General features: G+C 41.4%; 1 protein-coding gene across 3 annotated transcripts in view; it reads right to left on the bottom strand.

Moving 5' to 3' along the window:
• The window catches only part of PMCH (pro-melanin concentrating hormone), a 64,362-nt gene that overhangs the window by 669 nt on the left and 39,783 nt on the right, over positions 1-23,910 (bottom strand). For 2 of the 3 annotated variants that reach the window (XM_077472202.1, XM_077472203.1), the window contains exons 3-4: positions 15,511-15,698; positions 10,112-10,307 (exon numbers count right to left, since the gene is read on the bottom strand). In XM_077472202.1, the coding sequence (XP_077328328.1) occupies positions 10,112-10,307; positions 15,511-15,698 (384 nt within the window). Of the gene's footprint in view, positions 1-10,111; positions 10,308-15,510; positions 17,463-19,354; positions 19,600-23,910 lie in introns of all 3 variants that reach the window. The other variant, XM_077472201.1, reaches the window with a different exon arrangement.

Raw genomic sequence — 23,910 nt, 5'->3', positions numbered from 1 at the left:
GTCAGATTTTCCTGCCTGTGCACAAGTGCGTCTCACAAGTTTAAAGTACAAGCGGCTATGCTCTGACTCAATGCTCACCAAACATGACATTAGCAGAAGGTGCTCAAAGGGTGGCACTCAAGAGCTGAAGTTCCACTTAGTACATTATTATGTGCGTGTTTGTTGGCCGACAATTTTTTGTCTGCAAGACAAGTTCCCGGCACACGCCCCTTCAGACAAGTCTGACACTTTGCTGGCCAACAATCTGATCGTGTATACGAGGCTTAAGGCTGGGTTCACATATATGTGGTGCACACCTCATGTCATTTGGATAGGAGGAATCGCACCGATTTTTCCTTTTTTAAAATAGCATGCGATTCTTTTGCAGTGCGTTTTGAGACTGTTTCTGTATGCGCTCAATTCGCACCGCACAAAAAAAGTGCAGGCATCTTCTTACAAGGCTCACAAAGAATGTATCCGAAGTCTGACCGAGTGCAAATGCAGAAAATACACATGGTAAATCGGCTTATTGTATCCCTAGCAATTATGTGCCACTTGGTCAATTTTGTCCTCTTTGCATTGTCATTTTACCCAGGGAAGGGGGTTCAGGGTTCTGCTTATGTCTGGCAATTCAGACTGTGCAGCTGTCAGTTTCTTATCCAGCTTTTCTTGATTTGTTTGTAAGTACCAGGGAGCATAGAGGATAGTAATTTGAGGCATATTTTGAAATTGTTTCCTACCGACTTTTCATACAGCTTTAATATCTCATTCCAAAGTGTGTTGGAGATGCCTACACATGCCCCACATCATTTCTGAGTTAGTTGGATTCATCATGCAAGAGTGCAGGGCAACTGTATCATATCTTATAGTTTGTGCTCTTGGGCTAACAAATGGACCTTTTTGTATGCCAGTGTCTTGTCCCAATCCAAATGCTCAGAGGACCCATCCAACTTCCTCTCCTACTTAGCTATATAAAAGCTGGAGGGTCTGGATAAGGTTTTTAGCAAGATCTGGTACAGTAAAAGGGGACAATCCAGCCTAGTGGACTGGGAGAGCAGCAACTCTGTGTCTGTGTAGGGTCTTGACAGAGTCCAAGAGTAGTAGGTTTCCGAGGTAGTGGTAATGTAGAATTCTAACCATGCACTTGAAGGGGTTTGGCAATTTGTCAGTGTTTGTGCGGAGGTAAATTGCCTTCCCTATCTCTGAGTGTGACTTAGCAGAGGTTTGGCACTTCTCTACCATGACGGGTATTGTGAGCAATGAAGTGATTGGGGGGGGGGGGGGGGGGGGTGGAACATCCAAATAGAGTGGTCATAGGGCTTGGTTGAGAGGAGACCTTTGGGTATGTATCTGTTCTGTTGATAGACTTTGGTGCAACGAGCATGCTGGGAGAACTTTGATTATTGCCAGCAGCTATAGCCACTGTCAATCGATGGATAGAATTTTGGTACAATCGGCCTGCCCATAGATGGGTTGAATCTAAGACCGGCAGCGTTGTGAACCATCTGTGGCTGGCTTTAGAGTCTTTGTAATTTGAGAGGTTAAAAATTCACACTATAAGCGGCTAGTGAGAAGCTTTTAGTGCAAAAATAAAACCATTTCTCATATGGAGCATTTTTTGTCTTTACCATGAGTTCTATGCAGCCTCTTTGAGGTGATTGGACACTGGTCCAAAAAAGCTACTGGGAGACCACCTTATACTGACCCCTTCATCTTGCAGCTAACATTATTTTTGAATGGTGTCTTTTGATGGACCTCTTGTAACAAAAAGGTGAACTTATTTTAGGTGTTCCACCTTTTTATTTAGGGTAGAATATGCAACCTCTTCTCCCTGCGCCAGCTGTCACTATTTCATAATGGCTGCATCATTCAGTTTCCTGTAAATGCACAAACTAGAACTACAACTACCATCAGCCATTGTGGCTAATGACTTGTAGTGCCAAATGAACTGTGAGGTCACTGAGTGGCCTCACAGTTCATTCACAAGCCCTACAGCTTGTAAACAGTGTGCCCATATGCAGGTACAGTCTGAAAGCTGCCGGAGCCTGGCATTGGGCCCCTGATAAACTGATCATGGGTGCAGTGCTTGCCAGTCTCCTTAGGGGAAAAATAATAAATTCACTTTCCAAAACAACTTTCAGGACAGCCACCTGAGAGATCATGGCTCTACCTCCCAAAGGAAACGCCTCCTCCATCAGAGCTTTTTAAGGAAAGCCGTGTGTGTGGTGGTTCTCCCCCCCAACTAGGTGGAACACCTCCAGTGGGAGCCATGATCTCTCAGGTGGTCCTGAGAGTGTTAGGTTCTTACCTTGCCGTTTTTGAGGGGCTGGACCTCCCATCTGCCTCCCAGTGGGCATGGTCCCATGGGCTCTCTCCCCCTTCAGTGCTCGGGGAGAGCCAGTACACCGGTGGTCTTTTGCCCCTATGGGCGTTTTTTATTTTTTTTATTTCCCCCCCCCTTCTGAGTGTTTTGCAGCGGTGGAGGGTTTAAGTGGTGTCGGCTTGCTTGGGCACTAGGAAATTGTGATTTTAATTTTTTTCTTTAGTTGCACCTGGGTGTTAGCTGCAATTTGTTTGCAGAGATAAATGGCGTGGTTTGTTTTTTCCTTGTCTTTCTGTTTTAGGCAAAAAGTGCTGCCCAACCAGTTAAGAGGAGATGTCCTGTCTGCAAGGAGAAACTAAGTGAAACCTGGACCAAAACGCGTTGTGCGTCTTGTATCTCAAGCCTTGTTGGGGAGGAATCCCTGTCCTTTTGTGGTGGTTTAATATCAACCATTAAGGATGAGCTTAAGGCTACTTTTTCAGGTGTTCAGATCTAACCTAGCGGACGATCCTGGAACGTCGGGAGAACACAGAACCCTGTAGTCATCCTTGGAACCCCAGGGGTGTTCTCAGTTGTTGACAGGCGGGGGGGGGGGGGGGGATGTCTCAGGACACCTTGCAGGATTCCTTCTCACTGGCCTTAGAGGAGTCTGACTCAGAGGAAGAGGAGGATTCAGAAGCAGCCTCAAAGTACAAACTATACTTGGAAGAAGTGGGAGGTCTCCTCAAAGTGATATATGCCACTTTAGGTATCGAGGAAGAGAGCTCTCTACATCGCATGTATGCAGGGCTAGGCGATTCCAGATCTCGCACCTTTCCGGTTCATTCCCTGGTGTCTGACATGATCAAGACTGGTTGGAGCCCGTTTTTTCTCCAGAGCACATAAGAGGAGGTTCCCTTTTGAAGACAACCCGGACCTGGTTTGGAACAAGGTCCCGAAGTTAGACTCTGCCTTCTCTCAGGTTTCAAAGTCAACAGACTTGGCCTTTGAGGACATGGGCACTTTAAAAGATCCCATGGATAAAAAGATGGATCTCCTAAAAAGATCCTGGCAGTCAATGATTAATTTAAAACTGGCCATAGCAACAATCTGTGTGGCAAGAAATCTAGATCATTGGGTTAACCAATTAAAATCTCATATTTTGGCGGATTCCCCAAAGCAGGAGATTTTGGACTCTTTTGCTACACTCTCAGCGGAAATTGCATACATTGCAGATGCTTCGGCTGAGTCAGTCCGTATGACAGCCAGGTCAGCCACCCTGACTAACTCAGTAGGGCCTTGTGGCTGAAAACCTGGCCAGGAGATGCGACTTCTAAAAATAGACTGTGCAGTATTCCTTTCGCGGGGGATTTGTTGTTCGGCTCAGAATTAGAATCTATTCTGGACCGAACGGCAGACAGGAAAAAATCCTTTCTAGTGAAGAAAAAACCAGCACAGACGTGTGTGTGTGTGTGTGTGTGTGTGTGTGTGTGTGTGTTTTTTTTTTTTTCGGAGCCCCAAGGGGCAAGCTGAATATAATACACAGAAGAGGAGGAAGCCTTGGGCAGCGCAAAAACCAAAGGGTAAAGGAGAGTACTCCTCAATCCTCCTGCATCCGCCGCCAAGCCACAATGACTCACCCGTCAGGGTGGGAGGGAGGCTCCAAGAGTTTCTCCCTCAGTGGGGGGCCATTACTCAAAATCAGTTCATTTTGAGGATGATTTCCCATGGTTACGAGAGAGTTCACCGAGGTTCCTCCTCAAAGGCTCCTGTTCATGAACATCCCAAGGGATCCAGTCAAGGCCTTCGCTATGAAGTCCCTCATTCAGGATCTGATGTATGAGGGGGTCATTATGCCAGTCCCAACAGGGGAGCTGGGTCTGGGATTTTATTCACATGTGTTCCTGGTCCAAAAGCCTTCGGGGAGGTTCCAACTCATCTTGAACCTCAAAGGGCTGAACAAATCAGTGCGGTACGAGAGGTTTCGGATGGACTCTATCTTCTCCGTGAGGAACCTCCTGAATCGAGGGTGCTATATGGCATCCATAGATTTGCAGGATGCATATCTCCATGGCCTAATTTTTATTGGGTCACAGATATTTGAGGTTAGCACTAAAGGAAGGGAGCAAGGTAGTTTACCTCCAGTTCAGAGCCCTCCCATTCGGCCTGTTGTCATCCCTGAGAGTGTTCACCAAGATTATGGCCGAAGCATTAGCTCCCCTCCGCCTGGAAGAGATCTCTGTGATTCCCTACCTGGCCGACCTGTTTTTTGCCCAGACCAGGGAGGGTTTGTGGAAAGATCTGGACAGAGCCTGCATCCACCTAAGAGTTAGGATGGATCATAAATCTGCAGAAATCAAATTTGGTCCCTGCTCAGGAAGTGACTTTCCTGGGGTTTCGTATCGGTTATAAGCTAGCAATCAGCACCCTCAAGGTGCAAGTGGCCGCACCTATAGCATTAGACCCTCTAGTAGTCAAGTTCTTTAGAGCTCTTTCTCAATTTAGGCCGGTTGTGTCTAAGAATTGCCCAGTTTGGGACTTGTCTACTGTTCTGCAGGCCCTGACCAGGGATCCTTTCAAACCTATTAATTCGGCCTCCCTGAGATGGATTCCGTTGAAAACTCTTTTTCTAGTGGCCATTACTTCAGCTCGCAGAGTTAGTGAGTTGCAGGCCTTGTCAATCAGGGAGCTGTTCTTTTCTTTTTTTTCCGGCTAGGATAGTCCTTAAAACTAATCCTAATTTTTTGCCTAAAGTGGCGTCAATTCAAAATCGATTCCAGGAGATAGTACTTCCTCACTCTGCTCTAATCCGTCGGGTAAGAAAGAATTCCATACCTTGGATGTTAAAAGAGCAGTCCTAAGTTATTTGGAAGCCACTAAGGACTTTAGACATGCAGATGCACTATTTGTTTTATTTTCTGGCAAAAAAAAGGGAAAGCAAGCTTCCAAAGGGACCATAGCAAGATGGCTAAGGATGGCAATTGCGGAAGCTAATTCCTGTGCTGGCCAGAGGAGTCCAGTGAGTGTCCGGGCTCATTCCACAAGGGCTACAGCGGTGAGTTGGGCAGAGAAAGCTGGTGCCACCCCCAAACAGATATGTAAGGCAGCTACCTGGTCAAGTCTGACGACATTTGCCCGCCATTATAGATTAGATCTCATGACGGCTGGGGATCAGGCTTTTGGAAGGAAAGTCTTACAGGCTGTTGTTCCGCCCTGAATGGAGTAAGTCTCCGTAGTCCTTGGGTGGCTGTCCTGAAAGTCGTTTTGGAAAATTCAAGTTAGACTTACTGGTAACTTGTTTTCCAATAGACTTTCAGGACAGCAGTAACCCGCCCTGTTTTTATGTTATTGCTTTAATACTATGATATAACTGCCACTTATGTGTTGCAGCTGGGGTTGGAGAGTCTCTACAAACAACTGAGTCTGCGTGGAGGCTTTCTTTAAAAAGCTCTGATGGAGGAGGTGTTTCCTTTGGGAGGTGGAGCCATGTTCTCTTGGGTGGCTGTCCTGCAAGTCTATTGGAAAACAAGTTACAAGTAAGTCTAACTTAAAGAATTTTTTTTTTTTAAGTGGGGGGGGGGGGGGCACTTTTGTTTTCTCCTGCAAAAAAAAAAAATCATCTTCTCAGGGGCTCACTTATGCTTGTGCATTGCGTGGAGTTAGCAGCAGGGTGCATGGACTGCCAATGGCGGTGTCATATCCCTGAAGATGCCCACCAAAGGCTTTTTCCTAAAAGAGGTCTACCCCTCCCACCTTTTACCAAGACTCCTTCCTTCAAAGGAAATTTTACATTATCTTGACCTAGTACATGCTGTGTCTGTTTTACCTTTTTGGCTGCAGCCTGTTTAAGCAATCAGTTCCTCTTTGTATTATGTGAGTGGTTTCACAGGGATCTCCTTTCTACTTACTCCACCATTGCTAAATGGATCTAGCAAGTTATCATTTGAGCCTATGCTTGAGGGATAGGGTTCCTCTCTTCCCTACGCACTTTACCAGATCTGTTAGTGTTTCACAGGCATTTTTAGCATAAAGAGTCTGTCTCAGATTTTCAAGGTTGCCACCTTTTCTTTTGTTTAACACATTTAAGTTCTATCTAGGCCTGCAACTAACGATTATTTTCATAATCTATTAGTTGGCCGATTTATTGTTTCAATTAATCGGTTAATAACCTTAAAAGCGTGGTGTATGATTTAGTTAATATGTAAAGTTTTAAAAAAAGGCAATTTATTCTTAAATATCTCTATATGCAGTGGTGAATAGACATAAACCACTATATGGTTAGGGAGCAAAATATCTAATCCACTCTGAGAATAACAGACAGAAGAGATATACTGTATATACCATTAGAGGAGACATGTACTGTATATACCATTAGAGGATATATACTGCATATACTATTAGAGGAGAGAGATACTATTAAAGGGTCAATCTGGTAAATATCATCAGACTCTAACTTTAACCCCATTTTGTTACTGGCCGATCGATTATGAAAATGGTAACCGATTAATTTCATAATCGATTAGTTGTCGATTTAATCGATTAGTTGTTTCAGCCCTAGTTCTATCAGGTGGCTCTTCAATCCTCTGATGCCAGCTTTGGATGCAAGGTGTTATAAGCTGCTCCCTGGCTTCTTTTAAACCCTTCTTGACCTGTTTTTAATTTGGGCCTGTTTGTCCACCCCTTTATTTTGATTGCTATTAGACCTCAGTCATAATGATTACAACAGATCCTATGTCCTGTATGACTAAAATTGAATTTTTGACTTGCAGTAAAAACTTTCCTGAAATACAGTACAGGACGCAGGTCTCTTTTTGTTATGATCTCCCTATTGCTTGCTACAACACTGCTGGAACATGTGACACCCAAAATGTGTGTAACCTGCTCCAAAAACTGAACCTGAAAGATCATGTGTGCTGTACCCAAAATTGGATTTTGTTGTTGTGAAAAAAATCTTATTCTCTATCTGGCATGTATATAGAAGCTCTGTTTTAATCTGGCTCTGAACAATTCCATGGGCCAGCCCTCTGGGCACTGCATCTAACATGCTTGAGGCAATTTATCCCTAGAGATTTCTTGGCAAACCTTCATCTTCTTCTCTTTTTTTTTTTTTCCTTTTCTTTTCTTTTCTTGCTGCTGAGCACTATAAAATGGCAGTTGTCATAACCTTAAAGGGGAGGGGGGCTGATGAGTGCTCTTCTGTTTGGTAGCCATGTTTTAACTGTTGCACTTCTAATGAATTTCCTGGACTGAAGGCAGGGTATTTAATGTTCTCCATTTATTTATGCAGTTCCCCCTACATATCAGTGAGGAAAAATTACTACCCTGAAGACCTGGGTTTGGTACCATTCGATTTTCTTGAAAGAATTAAAAATGATTCAGGGTTGGTGTCGTTGACAGCCATTGATTTTAGTTAAGGCACAGATCACCTAATGCAGTGGGTGCCGGTCTCTGGCTCTCAAACGATTTGCATAGTAGTAGCTTTGTCTAATTTACAAGCTGAGGGAATATTTGAATGGGTTAATCATAGTAAGATAAAGCGAAGACATTAGAAACTATAGGGCAAAATTATTACTTGAATGGTTGTAACCCCTTGTCTACCAAGGTAAAGTTTATAAAAGTCCTGGTATTCAAGAGTTTAACCACTTGCTTACTGGGCACTTAAACCCCCCTCAGTCCCAGACCAATTTTCAGCTTTCAGCACTGATGCACTTTGAATGACAATTGCGCGGTCATACAACACTGTACCCAAATTAAATTTTTATCATTTTTTTCCCCACAAATAGAGCTTTCTTTTGGTGGTATTTAATTACAGCTCGGAGTTTTATTTTTTGCTAAACAAACAAAAAAAATGCAAAAAAAAATCATGTTTAATAGTTTGTTTGCACTTCATTGAAGTGCGCTGATGAGGCGGCACTGATAGGCTGCACTGGTGGGCACTGATAGGCTGCACTGATAGGCTGCACTGTTGGGCACCGATGGGCACAGATAAGGCGGCACCGATGGGCACAGATAAGGCGGCACCGATGGGCAAAGATAAGATGGCATGGATGGGTGGCACTAAGGGGCACTGATAGGTACCACTGATAGATGGGACTGATGGGCACTGATGGGCACTGGTAGATGACACTGATGGGCACGGATATGTGGCACTGGGGTGCAGCACCTTTGTTGAGGAAGATTGTGGGCACTGCTGGGTGGCACTGTGGGCACTGCTGGGTGGCACTGTGGGCACTGACGGGGGGGCACTTATTTTTTAATAATGTTTAGTGATGAGGGGGCAGGTGGGCACTGGCAGGGGGCAGGTGGGCACTAGCAGGGCTGGCCGTGATCGGGACTGATGTCCCGATCACAGCCGCCGGTAATCGGCTTTTTTTTTTTTTTTTTCCTGTCAGCACGAGGAGGAATAATAGCCGATTACCGGCTCCGTTATATCACATGATCAGCTGTCATTGGCTGACAGCTGATCACGTGATAAGGGGTCGGGATCGACCCCTTGCTCGGATCGGTGATCAGGCGAGTCTCATAGAGGCCGCTCGTGCACGGGACTACGTCAATAGACGTAGTCCCGGCAAAGGAGATCCGCGCTGTAGCCGTCATTCGGCTATAGCGCGGGTCTCAAGTGGTTAAAGCAAGCTTATGACTGCTGCTGCAGCTTGTCTTTATTTTTTCCATAGCCAGTAAAGGTGATCTACAAGGCTGTAGAGGTGCTTAATGCCTTTTATGAGGGTCTGAAGGTGTTTTTCCTTAATGCTAGAGTGAACCCCATAATAATTTGGGGTTAAAATGCAATTCCTAGCAAAAAAAATGCAGATTTTAAGGTGTGAAAAATGTAACATTGACCTGGTGGTCAAGTGGTTAAACACAAGATGTTTAAATAACATTTTCTTCTATAAATGTAGAGTATACTGCTTTAAAGACAGTTATACATGGATCATAGTCTTCCTGTTGTCAGAATATAATGGTGCAATGGGGAGGATTGCTTTATCAATCTCAAATCTATGTAAGTATGGATGGATGGGGGAATAGGTGTGTGTGTGTGTGTGTGTGTGTGTGTGTATTATTATTTTTTTTTTTAAATATGTAACTCGCTGGTTGAACAAAAGACTCCTTTATGGCAAGCCTAATAGTGAATAGCATTAACCAAATATTTCTGGAAGTCTTAAACTGGAACTACATAGCATCTGGGCACCAAAAACCCTATTTAATTCATTTTTAATATTCAAAGCAAACTTACCCACCCATCCATCTCTCCAGGTTTGTACTAAAAAAAAATCACCTTGAAAAACTCTGCCTAGCATTTCATGGCCATCTTGAGAAAAGGCAGATGATTCATGTGGCATTTACTTCCTGGAATCCATCTGCCTTTAGCTCAGGCATGCAGACAGGTGGGTGTGCTTAGCTGAGAAAACCCCTCCTAAAGACTCCTGGGATGTATGACTGAAGGTTATTTACGAAAGGCAAATCCGCTTTGCACTACAAGTGCAAACTGCACTTGAAATTGCACTGAAAGTGCACTCGTCGTAGATCCAAGGGGGACATGCAAGGAAAATAAAAAAACAGCATTTTAGCCGGCACATGATTGGATAATAAAATCATCCCCTCGGATTTATAGCGACTGCACTTTCAGTGCAATTTCAAGTGCATTGGACCTACCTTTTGTAAATAACCCCCAATATTTGCCTGGAAACAAAGTAAGGGAAGAAATGTAAAAAAAAAATAAAAAATTCAAAATGAGCAAATATACTTTGCTATCTATTTACTAATTCTATCAGCATAAGGATTAAAAATAGTTAACATTGAGAGTGAAGTTCTGCTTTATTAAATACTTACTGTCAAAATCTCGCCTTCCAATGGGAAATTTATTTTCTTCTTCTCCAATATCCCTTCTTTCATGCGTCAACTCAACATTTTCATCCCCAGTGTCTAAATGTCGTGAGCTTTTAAGTGGTGAAAAGGCCATTTGCTTCACGCCACTGCTTATAGGAAGAACATCTTGGCTGAAGTAACTGTTACGAGAACCCAAACTCTGGGGGGGAAAAAAAATGTATAGTAGATTTGCAATAATGGGAATAACAAATGCATTCTGTTTTTTCAAAGTATATTTAAACACATTTTTAATACTTTTACTTTATTCAATACACTACCTCTCTGACTGGTCCTCAGGGATCACTATTAGGTCATGGTTTTTGTAAGATTCCAGGTAATTAATGTTAAAGCGGTTCTGCACTCATAATAAAACATTTGCCCATTCTGTTGCCTCTAGACCATATATTTGATAATGCCACCTGTTTTTTTTTTATTCATCTACCTTTTGTAATCCGTAGTAGTTTATTTTCATCCCCTGCGGCGATGGGTGGTCTCTTGCGGGGATCAGCATCATTTCCTGCTGAAGCCCGCACTGTCTCCTGGGATCTCGTTCAAGTAATCCCAGGAGACATTGCGGCTAATGCACCCGACATCTCGCGAGATTTCGGCTAATACAGCTGTAATAGCCGAAATCACGCGAGATGTCGGGTGCATTAGCCGCAATTTCTCCTGGGATTACTTGAACGAGATCCCAGGAGACAGTGCGGGGTTCAGCAGGAAATGATGCTGATCCCCGCAAGAGACCGCCCATCGCCGTAGGGGATGAAAATAAACTACTACGGATTACAAAAGGTAGATGAATCAAAAAAAAAAAAACAGGTGGCATTATCAAATATATGGTCTAGAGGCAACAGAATGGGCAAATGTTTTATTATGAGTGCAGAACCGCTTTAAAGGGCAGATTTACCAAGAGTGACTTTAAGTTTTTGGTGGACGCTGAGCAGTTTGCAGTTCAGTTTTCCAGACTGTACTTGCTAACAATTAGAGTGGGTGTGTATGCATGCGTGAGGGCACATTGGATGTCTTCCACTGCCATTGCTCTTGCTGAACTTCTAATGTGTTCCTGTGCCTTTTTAAAGCTGGACTCCAGCTTTTTGTTACACTTACACTTTACATAGTTTGGGCCAGCTTGGCCCAAACTATGTCCCTCATGAACATGTGAGGCCCCTGGATGTGCAGTGTAAACTGTATGTTGCTGTGGCTACATAGCTCACTGTGTATCGGATTTGAACCGAGACTTCCTGTGTCATAACACACATCTGATGGGTGCTCAGCCATTCATGGAAAACAATGTATTCTAACAATAAATACCAAGCTTCATTCGAGAGGCTGGCTGATGATGTCACAACCTCTGACTCAGCCAATCAGATTAAGCTGTGTATTCATTTCTAGAATGCATCTTTCTTTGAATAGCTGAGCACCGCTCAGACTCTGTTCCAGATATGAGACGTGAAGGAACCCAGAACACAGCACTCAATGCTGTATGTTGTCTCAGCTGCATGAAGTTTATAGCAAGGTCCATAAAGACATGAATGAGTGAGTTTAGGATGGAGGAACTTGATTGGCCTGCACAGAGTCCTGGCCTCAACCCGATAGAACACCTTTGGGATGAATTTGAGCCAATACTGCAAGCCAGGCTTTCTCGTCCATCAGTGCCTGGCCTTACAAATGTGCTTCTGGAAGAATGGTCATACATTCCCATACACGCCCTTAAACCTTGTGGACAGCCTTCCCAGAAGAGATGAAGCTGTTATCGCTGCAAAGGGTGGGCCAACTCAATATGGAACCCTATGGACTACGACTGGGATGCCATTAAAGCTTTGTGTGTGTGTATATGTGTGTGTATATATATATATATATATATATATATATATATATATATATATATATGGCAGGTGTCCCAATACTTTTTCTAATTGTATGTATATATCAGATCGGATTGTAATAAAGGGTTCTTCCTTTTTTTGTGTGTGTGTGTGTGTGTGTGTGTAAACTCCTACTTTACCCCTTTTTTAATATATATTGTATCAGAGACTGCCCACCAAATACCTACATACTGTATATCATGTCTACAGTAAAATGAAAATATATTTTATATATGTAATTATATATAGATACAGCGACAGACTGTATAGCTCAGACATTTGTACGAGGCTTAAAGAAATGGGATGTCTATAACAAAATATATACAACTGGGCATTAACCCAGGATAACCACGGTTGTCACGATCTCGCAAACTTTCCTAATATATCAACATTCACTGAGAGCAGTTTTTCATATTCATAAGTAAGGTTAATGGACATAACCACCTCAGACAATTTGGGGACCTTGTTTTTTTTTTTTTTTTTTTTTTTTTCCAATTTCTGGTTATTACAGATCTGGATGCTAACAGTATGTGAGCAACTACCAAACGAAAGGAAGGTAGAAAGTTTCCAAATTCCAGATTTAGCAGGGCCAAAGCTGGATTGGGGAAAGTTAGTATACCTGTAACAGAAGAAATTAGGCCAAAAACTTGGTTCCAAAAGAGTTAAGAGGGAATATCGTATTGGTTAGACAACTTGGAAGACTTGGGTGAGACATTCTCTAGAACAGGGGTGCTCAACCTGTGGCTCTCCAGCTGTTGCGGAACTACAAGTCCCATGAGGCATAGCAAGACTCCGACAGCCACAAGCATGACACCCAGAGGCAGAGGCATGATGGGACTTGTAGTTTTGCAACAGCTGGAGAGCCACAGGTTGAGCACCCCTGCGTCTAGAATATCATCAACCCACTGGATGTTACGATCACACCACTTCTGAGCAGACATGTATGGAACACATATATATATATATATATATATATATATATATATATCTCATTCATCTCTTGAATCCAGCAGGTGGCAAGCTATAAACAAATTGTGCAACCTTTGCATGGTCATAGTATGACTTTGGCAGAGAAATTGTCTGCTAGATCCTATCTCCCCTGCTTTTCTTTGAGCAGCAATAACTTCCCCATCAGTTTAATTGTGGTATCTTGCTTCAGAGCTTCTGCCTGAATTATCCATTGTAATTTATAGTCCATTTCTTTCCAGTGAAAGCATGGAAAACTCGGGTAGAATCTTGAGAATTGTGGTTAAACTATGACAGGCTGGCTGAAAAAAGAGAGAAGGCCAAATTACAATATAGGATGAGACAGGAATAAAAATTATAATGTTTTATACTCTTTTATAAACTGAAAAAATGTAATGGAGGATTTGTTTCTCTTATCTGTGAGGACATTAATATGTAAGAAGCTTCTAGAATCTATTTTTTTTTTTTTTTATTCAAACGTTTGGACCAGCTTATCCAGGAAGCTACTTTGTGTTCCCGGATTTCAACTTTGTTTACTTTTGTATCCAACCCTACAATTCCTTCAAAGTAGGGGACTATGCTTTGTAAAAATCATCATTATTATAGTTACACTTTTTCACATTATAGATGTATTTTTTTTTTTATCAATAATTTGCGATGTTCTTAACATTCATAAGTATTTTCTGTTTTTTAGTTGTTACCATATGCATTGTTAACTAGCTTACTTACTTTTTCTAATCCTTTAAAGTGGTTGTACACCCTGTACAACCACTTTTACCTACAGGTAAGCCTATGTTAACGCTTACCTGTAGGTGCTGGAAATATCTCTTAAACCTCCACGGTTTAGGAGATATTTACAATAAAGCCGTGCGCTGATGTCTACAGCACATGTGCACTTTAGAACGGGCAGATCATGCCTTTTCTAAAGGGGGTCATGCTGTGACTGACAGCTCCTGTGCAACTCTGGCCAGTCACAGAGCCGGAGTTCGTGGCCCTGGAAGGAAGAAGAGTGAAGATGGACGCTCGCTGCTAGTGGGGACAGCGGTGACATTGCAGGCTTCGGTTTCAGGTAAGTGACACATAATGCATATGCGATGCATAGTAGCCCATTATGCTTTACCTTTGCAGGGAAATAAAGAGGAAGTAAAACCCATCAGGGTTTACTTCCTCTTTAACTGGTTGTGTCTGGAAGATCCAGCTGTAGGTTAACACAGCAGTGTGGATATTGCACTGTGTTTGCAATCCACTGAGGGTGACACCAAAAAAGGTGCCTGCACTTCTCTGGTGCAAAGCGGTGTGTTTTCAGCTCATTCAAAATCAATTGGCTCAAATCGCACCATACTGAATCAAATGTGAATTGCACAAGAATGCAATGTGGTTCTTATGTAGGTTATAGTGTGAGCCGGGCCTTAAAAGTCTGATTTCCTTTATACTAGGGGAAGGCAACCTGGGACCCTCCAGACTGGCAGTTACAATTACTCCCAGAGGCATGATGGGACTTTTTCTCTGCAACAGCTGGAGGGCCCCAGGTTGCCTACCCCTGCTTTATACCATACTAAATGTGATTCCTGCTTCATCTTTCAAGAAGGATACATACATGATAAACATGGAAGAAGAATTTAGTAACTGCCCAACATCTCTCAAAAAATATGCTTCTAGGAGTGCCTCTTCCCTCTGAAAATCTGCAATACTACCATGCATTTGTGCATTGAAATGTAACTTGAGCATCATATTGTAGAACAGCTGACTTTTAGTCTGTATCAAACTTTACTGTCCTTTAAAATGCATTTGAAAAATTAGCTTGGTTACATTTCTTTGTTTGCGCGTTTATATTTTAGAATCTGCCACTACTCTTCTTTTTTTATTTTTTTTATTTTTTATTTTTTGTGCTCCCTTTCTTTCTTTTTTTCTTTACTATTTTTGTTTTAATTTTTCTCCTCTTACCATATTTAATATGTTATTCCCTTGCTCTGCGATATGAATTTAGAAAGCCTGTTTTCATTGATGTCAGGCCAGACCCATAGATTTGCATTTGGAAAGAGGAGCAGAGAAATGCAGTCAATGTGGAGCACTTTCAAGCAGGAAGCAGAACCTGCATATATAACGAACAAATATTGGCTTCTCATGTTTCCATATAAATTGACAAGCTATACACATCAACAAGGATTTAAAATGCTATCACAAAAGATTCTAGTTTGCAAGAATAATGTCACAAGCATTCACCCAGCCCTCATGCATTCTGTTCGTATTTTGCTTAATATATTGGTTTCCTGATTGTCAGCCCAAGCTAGTGGCCATAATGTGGTATTTTTCCAGAAATACCTAATAGGGAAAAATCCAGCATTATGGCCACTAAATGGAGCTGGTGGTCATAGGAAATTAATGTATTAAGCAGAATACAGTCAGAATGTGTAAGAGCAACTTTTTATAAATACTGTAGATCCATTAGCTTAGGTATAGGAAGCTGGTTATGTATTAATAGGTTGTAAAACAAATTTAGTTCACATTTAAAATGAAAGATGTTTCACTTACCTTTATACTTCTTTCCTCTTCCTCTTTCATGTTTGAGCTTTCGTCTGCTAAGTAATGATCTGGTGAATTGGCTAAAGATTTATCTGTCGTGTCTCCATTGCGTAATGCTTTTCTTAGAGCAATTGTATCTAGCAAAACCTCATCGTTCTCTGATTTGCGGATAGACTTTGAAAATGAAAAAAGGAAGCCTTGGGACAGAATGGATAAAGATATAATAAGAGGATACCCTAAGCTAGTCATTCTTACCATTGTATGGCTAGCTGCCTGGTAGATCTAAACGTGTTTGTGATAATGACATGCTATGAAGCGCAGTCCTTTATATATATGTTTTACAACATAATTACCCTTTTGCTAAAAAAAAAGATGTGCCACTTCTCCAGGACACTGACTGGGGAAGCTGTTTGAACAAACTATTGTATATCTCAATGGCTTTTATATGGAAACACTTGTAATTAATTGATTTTTAACTTAATCCAGCAAAGTACATTGCTAAATTTGCACAATACAACCACCTTCCTTCCAGACCAGCAGGGTGTCATCTGCTGAATGAAAAAAAGATTTTTATTTTCATACAAATTGTAAGTCGTATACAAGAAGCCTGTGGTTTATAATTATTTGTACTTATCTTTAGAAAACGTGTTTGTATCTTTCCAAACTTCTTTCAATGGGGTTCATGTTATTATAGTATTGACTAATCTTAAAGTTTGGCAACCTTTAAATACTTCATTAAAATGCCATTTTAGCATTCTATATTTTTTTTTAAAGACACATAAAGAGCATCCTAGATTGTGAGCTTATTGTAGAAGGTCCTGCTGTGTCATGTTTTGCTTGTCATTTTACACCTCTTTATTTAGTGTACAATTTCTCAGAAACATGCTAACATTTTCTACAGACGTAAAATTTGTGAACTGCTATAAGAAAAACTTTCTCTTTTTATTTTAGATAGAGTAAGGGTGGGTTATAACCCCTGTCAGATTTTTTTTTTTATCCACATCTGTGTCCCATTTCAGGGATTTCCCTTCACTTGCCATTATATAACTAAACAGGAAGTAAGAAAAAAAAAAAATCGTCTTCCAGGGGCATATGTTTGAAACGTGTGATTTATTCAGTTGCAGTCAATTTTTGGTGAAATCCATATTCACTGCTTTATAAATATGCTCCAAAGTGTATCCCTTCTGCGAAAAAAAACTCTTTCCCTGTTCAAATATTTTTTATGTATAATGCCTGCAGCACCTGCTTAGTCCAATGTACATTCTTGGCCCAATCTAGGGTTTGTAAAATGCAAAGAATGGAATGGGGTGATTTACATGATATAACGCAAGCACACATACACAGATTCTGCCATATCAGTGGTGGGTCAATGTCTAAGATAAGAATATTTTGGATAGCAAAGAAGTGGCAGAGAAGGCAGTAGTAGCAGTTATGGACATCATAGAGCTGTCAGGGCTGGAAGAGGGTAAGCCTGGGTAAGCATCATTTGAAGTATCCTGTGCATACTTATGTAGCAATATGGACTACAAGCATAAAGCACCGTACCTTCTAGCATTTCAAAGTAAAAGGATTGTGGTACAAATAGTCCCCCCATCCGATAATTGCTTTGCACGATTTTGTGCCAAGACTACATTTCCCAGGGATCTTTGCTGCCATCTGAAGATTGCTGTGAGTAGCTATAAAAGCAGCAGAAGCTAACACAGTGGGGGGGGGGTGGGGTCGTCTCTTCCTCCTGACCTGGCGCAAGACGGACCTCTCTGTGCAACAGGGAGAGAGAGGTCGCGGCCTAGCACACAGAGTTTTACTTCCAACCCGTGGCCTGAGGGGCCTAGCTCCGTTGTTCTCTGTCGGACATCCTTTCCAGCACCACTCCAGTCGTCTGCCTGTCCATGTGTGTGGCAAGCTTCACATCAGGAGATCGGAACAGTGAATCCACTGCATGTGTGTCGCTACACAAGTTCCTGTTTGGAAGACATGGGGGAGATCTGGTCATTTGGTGAGAGGGCAAATTGCTTGACCTTTATCCATTCTTTACCACTGTCACATTAGGACACTTTGCACAGACAGCTCTACTCCAAGAACACTTTACTGCTTTATTTGAACACTGTGCTCATAAACCTTTAGCTTTCTTCTCTACAAAGAATCTACTGTCCTCACTATACCCAAAAAGATTACAGTTAACAAGCGCTGACTAGCCGGTGAAGAACATCAGATCTGCAACGTAGACTTTATTGCCATTACTTATAGCAAGGCCCCTATATTACTCTTCTTTAGACCTGCTCTCCCTTCCTAGGATAGCGTGTAGGCTGGCCAGGTTCAATCTTTATAGTGTGACAGTATAAGCTGTTAACTGAGACATCCATCTAAGGTGGAACATTATCTTTAAAGGAAGTGTATGTGTGTGTATATATATATATATATATATATATATATATATATATGTGTATATAGTGTTATCGTTGTTAAAATATTGTGTCTTTCGGAGGAATTATTTTGCTTAGTTGGCGCTGTTGCCTAGAACTCAGCAGATTTATTACCTGCTCTTGTGACAACTTCCCCTTTTATTGGTTCAAGTAAAATATTCATAGAACCTAAATACATTGAGTTGTTTGATTATTGCCATACAGTGATACAAGGATGTTTGAAACCAGTGGATTATTAATCGGAGTGAATTGGATCCATATTACAGCAGGGTGATCCGGATTAAAGAACCATTGCATATAAGGACTATTATTTAATTTTATATATATATTTTTTTCATTACGTATATGTTTTTTTAGGGTATAAGTCTGAATTGTGAATTTTTTGGAGGGGTCCCCAGGGAGAATATTACACTTAGAGGAATATATGTTGTGAACCATGAAATGGTAGATAGATATTAATATATTTTGCGGATTTAAAACTTTTTTTGGGAGATATATATATATATATATATATATATATATATATATATATATATATAGCACAAGCACTATAGGAATTTTGGATAGTATTATTAGCAATAGGGGGCGCAATCCCAAAATATAGTTATATGCATCCACATGAAAAGTGACAGTTGCATGGGAAGAAGCAGCTGTTCCCATCCATGCAACTGTCACTTATTATGTGGATGCATATGCTTTCCTTTGTGAACATTTGGCCTCAGTGAATGTGTTGAGTGATTGTGGCGTGCTTGCAGTCACTGAAGCAGAGGAAGTGCTGTGTGCTAACCGGTACTGAGCGGGGGAGAGATTGCTGTGCACTTGAGGAGTGAATAATCTTTACCGAGGAATCGGAAGGAACTATAGCCCAGTGTGGTGGATCTACTTTTATCTACGCCTATGTGATCCCTGGATCTGGTAAGCGGCCACCTGATTATATTTTTTAGTGTTTGGGCTTATATTCGTTGGAACAAATGCGGTGCTTTCATCTGAAGCGGAGAAAGAATCGCTACTATTTGGCTACGTTTGCTATATCACAGAAGATGGAAACGCTTTTCATTATATCAATTCACATTGACCCTCATTGAGAGTGATTTGTTTGTATCAAGGACGTCTTTGGTCAATATTGTGCAACAGATTAACTCATATATTTTTTTTTTTTTTGCACATTTAGGGATATATTTATTTAAATATTTTTTTTGTGTAGCACAATTAATCTTTCAGTCACTGATTTATTTGCTCACATATTGAAGTTTGCAGCATGATTGCTCACTGGTTTATTTAATTTTGGTTGAGCAATTGAAGTCTTTTTTCATATCTATATAAGCCATATATTCAGTTTTTTTTTTGTTGCAGCACCTTTATTTGTCTTTGGTCTTTCAGAGTGATCTCTACAGTTCCATGATGGCTGCCTCGTTGGGGTTGTGCCTCACCTTCACTTTCCTCCTCTGTTCTACCCGGCACCCAAGTCCAGTCAGTGACATCATCATCTGCTCCATCCTCATTACCACTGGAGACTTGAAGTTTGCAGCATGATTGCTCGCTGGTTTATTTAATTTTGGTTGCGCAATTGAAGTCTTTTTCCATAGAGCAGGGTGTCCTAGGTCCTTGTAACACATCTGCCGGCAGCACACTACCAGCTGTAGACTATAGCCGGCAAATTTCTCTGTCCCATATGCTGCAGCGGGAAAAAAAATACAGTCCCAGTCAAACAGGTGCGGAAAAATTGTTCGTTGGGTGTTAATTGTGCCCATGAAACCTACACCAAAACATTCTTCCTGATTAAATCAACACCCACAACATTAAGCAGCCTAGAAGTCCTGCAGAGATTCCACATCCCAAAAACACTTAATCACCGACATCGGCATCAGGGGGTTCATAGATGCTGGTAATCCAGGACTGATTAATTTTTTATAAAAGTCAGACGGTCCACGGAGTCTATGGACAGACACATTCTATGATCAGTAACAAAACCACCAGCAGCACGGAATGCATGCTGGATGCAGGGCAGCCCAGCAGCTCAGCATACTGGGCAAATTCTGGCCAGTGGTCTATTCTCATGACCCAGTAAGCCAGTGGATCGTTGACTGGAAAGCTCTCCACGTCTGTTTTCGCCCCTAAATAATCATCCATCATGTGATGCAGATGCTGCTGATGGGATGTGGAAGCTGACACACCCTGGACGGTGAGAACTAAAAAAATTCAAAAATGCATCACTTAAACAGCCGCCTTCTCCACCGCTCCTCTCTTGAACAACAGAAGCCTCAAAACTATGTTTTCCAGGACACTGTGACCTACCAGAGTTGTGAAAAGCGTTCGATAAACTCCTCTTTATGGTGTCCTCAAGAGATTTCAACTACTGTCTGCAATCTCTGTGGGGATGGGATGAGTTCTGAGACTTTTCACTTATAACGGTGGTAAAGGAGGGTTGCCAACCAATAGTGCTTCTTTCCCTTTATGCCACATATTCTTGGGTCCTTTCACAGGCTTTGAAACATGAGGAATTTGTGGAGGCATGTGAAGCAGGCTCATCAGGGTTGCTGAGGATTACAGTATCTGGCACTGCCTCCTCCCAGCCATGTCCTACTCCCAAGGGTTCTTGGGGGGGGGATCTATTGGTCCAATTAATGGCCCTATATAATAGAGGTGAGATACCATTCACCTCTATGGCGCTTGGACACGCACATTAAAACTGGATACAGGACACATCTGCACTTTACTTTCAGACAACCTATGTTTCAGGTAGGTCCTAGGCTCTGCTGGATGGATTAGGATATATTTACTGCTAAACATACTATTGGTACTTTTATTTTATTAGATGGCCATTGGTCCACTGCCTAAAAAAAAGTAACACAGAAACGACAGGACCTCTATGAGGCTTTGGCATCAACCACTACCCCTGTATTGTTCAGGAACTACAGTACACCTGAAGCTCACAGGACCACAGGTGCGTGGTCCTTGAACTTTATAAAATGCATATGTTTTTCAATCAGATATATTCATTTGATTGGATGAATCGCAGCCTCTCTTGATCCGTCAAATGTGTCATAAAATAAAACGTCTCTATTTAGATCTCTCCTTGTGAACTCTTCAGACGGGGACTAGATATACTGAGTTTCAAACTGCTTGAAAGACAACTACGCATTCAGCATATAATATAGAAAAGAATACTGTAAGGTACAGCATACTCTAAGGTAGATTTATGCGCTGGTCATATGCAATGCTGTATTTGATTGGATTTAATTCAAACTTGATATACCGCATACTATCAAATATCCCCTTTTCCATCTTCAGTGACTACAACTGCGCCCCGGGTTTTCATGTATGTGGTTCTGCAACACACCTTCACTGATCAGACTTTTCTTTTCTGCACTCCAAGTACTCCAACAACTATGGATGCCTTTCCCCCTGCTTTATTGCTATTTTATGTTTGACAGATGTATAATATGTTTCTATATTTTCTAGATTATAATTTTTGGTCTTATCTGACCAGAGCACATTCTTCCACTTGTTTGCTGTGTCCCCCCATGGCTTCTCGCAAACTGCAAATGGGACTTCTTATGGCTTTCTTTTAACAATGGCTTTCTTCTTGCCACTCTTCCACAAAGGCCAGATTTGTGGAGTGCACAGTTAATGTAGACAGGTGCTTGGCTAAGTATGGAGACTCACTGACTGACAGACTGAGTGAGGTAGCACTGTACTGTGGGAACTGTAGTCCAGAAGAAAGAGACCCTACTGTAATCGAACTTTTGAACTGCATTTCCCAGAAGGAGATTACCAGGAGGAGGGCAAAAGCTGAATTTTCTCATGCTGTACAGGACACAGCTTCCTCTTGGCATGAGGTATCCCAAAGAGTACAGATCACTGTCCAATGTGCACTATCACTGCTGCATATTTGCGGCGTGAGCAGAATCCGGGATGCTAAGTTCAGAGGTGCCAACATACAGAGTCACCTGGGTGCAGAGGAGAGAGTGTACTAATTGCTGTGTATTTTGGGATGGTGAGCTACTGCTTTGGGGATTTACTATCTGCTGCTAGAGAAACAGCCCTTCAGGAAGTAGCCTTATTGCTGCCTGCAGGCTTGACTAGGAGTATTCTCATGTGCACCAACGGTACAACTGGGCCCCAGCACTAGCCGGCTGAAGAATTCGAACTAAAGGCTGCTCCTCTACAGCTGCTACACAGAGATCTTTGCCTATCCCTTATGCTAAGAGGTACCTCTCAAGGGATATTGTGCCATGTCCTAGTAATTCTCCTAGGGTGCACTCTAGACTAGTTACATTGCATTTAATGCTTTATATGCACTGTTTATTGCTGACTTTGCTTATTTATGTACTTATTTCCAGTCTAGTGGTACAGAACTCTATTTTAAGTTAGTTTGGCACAGTGATTATACTGTCTAGCAGATTGTGTCTGCACCTATGTTCTGTGTACTAATTTCTGCTCAAACCACTATTTATTGTAACTTGTACCAATACATTGAGCTAATTTACCACCTAAATAATCTTGTGTCTATTTCCTGGTGCTAATTCACAGCCAAGTTCAAGTTATCTATACTTGTGTTCCTTTAAAGTGTAAGTAAACCCATGGATTTAAACAGTAAAAAAAAAAAAAATAGGCATGCCTGGAATGCTAACTGCACATTGGCTGTGCTCTCACCCAAACTATCAAACCATCCAATGGCTGATGTCATAACGAATCACATGTGCAGCACCATAGCAGTTGAAGATTAAACAGAGGCAAAGATGGCAGCTTCCTTGGCTGAAAACGATAGGGGAGTTTACTTCCACTTTAAGTGCTTGCACTAACTTTCATTCAACCAGGTGTGTCAGAGGTTGTTCTTGGAGTTGAGTCGCAGAACAGAGAACTCAATTTACCAAGCGGCTCCTTCGGGGGTAGTGCTACATGGATAATGGACGATTAATGCACTGTACATATCAAACTGCACCATAATCTTTACACTTCTGAAAGCAAAGAGACATTTTTCAACTATTTAATCCTTCCTGAGTTAAAAATATTTCTAATAGGAAAGTTAGATATTATTTTATTCTAGTTGCATTTGTTTGTCGACTGCATGTTTATATTTGTTTGTCGACTGCATATTTTAGTTGTTATATTGTAATAAATTTAACATAGTGGGTCAGATTAGTATAGGTTTCTTTAATTTTTTGAAGATGCATCATAACAGCAATCATAATAGCTCTTCTTGTTCAGAACAATTCAATTGTGTATTGTCTAGTGTGTTGCATGGCTAATTGTTTCCTGTTAGCTCTTGGAGTTCTTGGAAGTGCTACAGCAGATATGGGTTTTATTTTCCATAAAGTGCATCTGAAACCACAAATTAATAAAGAAAGTGGCACACTGATTCTGTGCTCCTCTTAAAACAGAACTTGTCACAAAATGCAACTTAAAGACTTAAAGAGACATGGCTATTACTTATAAAGGAGTTTTTTTTTTTTTTTTTTTTTTTTGATTTTATTTGAAAATTGCTTGTACAATACTCCCTATTAGTTTCTCTGAAAGCTAAAATACTAGCATAGAATAATAAAGGGTAACAGAAGGTAAATCTATGTACAATCTTGTAATCTTTATCCATGACATCCGGATCCCTTTATTCCCAAAAAATAAAGGCCTTGGCTTAATTGCTGCTGTGAAGGTCTATTATGACTCCCCACTGCCCCACCATTATAGGATTCCTTGACAGTCAGTAGATTATTATTTTGACACATTAAAATGTATGTACTTTTGTTATCTCCTGTTAGTCTATTGCAGTAAAAGTAAACCTAAAAAAAAGGTAGGATTTTTATGACAGAAGAGACCCTTTTAATCTCTTCTTCAATAAACCCTTGTCCCTGTCTGTCAGCATTTATGTACAGTGAACCTCACATGCATAGGTCAGCATACTTTCATGGCACCACATTGTGCCACGATGATCTTTCACCCATGTTCAGAATTCATTGCCGCCTGGGCAATCAATCTGCAGATGGGC

This window comes from Lithobates pipiens, unplaced genomic scaffold (genome assembly GCF_037356315.1).
Source record: "Lithobates pipiens isolate NorthernLeopardFrog02 unplaced genomic scaffold, aLitPip1_a1.2 Scaffold_8, whole genome shotgun sequence".
NCBI classification, from domain to species: domain Eukaryota; kingdom Metazoa; phylum Chordata; class Amphibia; order Anura; family Ranidae; genus Lithobates; species Lithobates pipiens.
The sequence above is the reverse complement of the archived record's forward strand: the minus strand, read 5'-3'. Positions and strand labels throughout refer to the sequence as shown.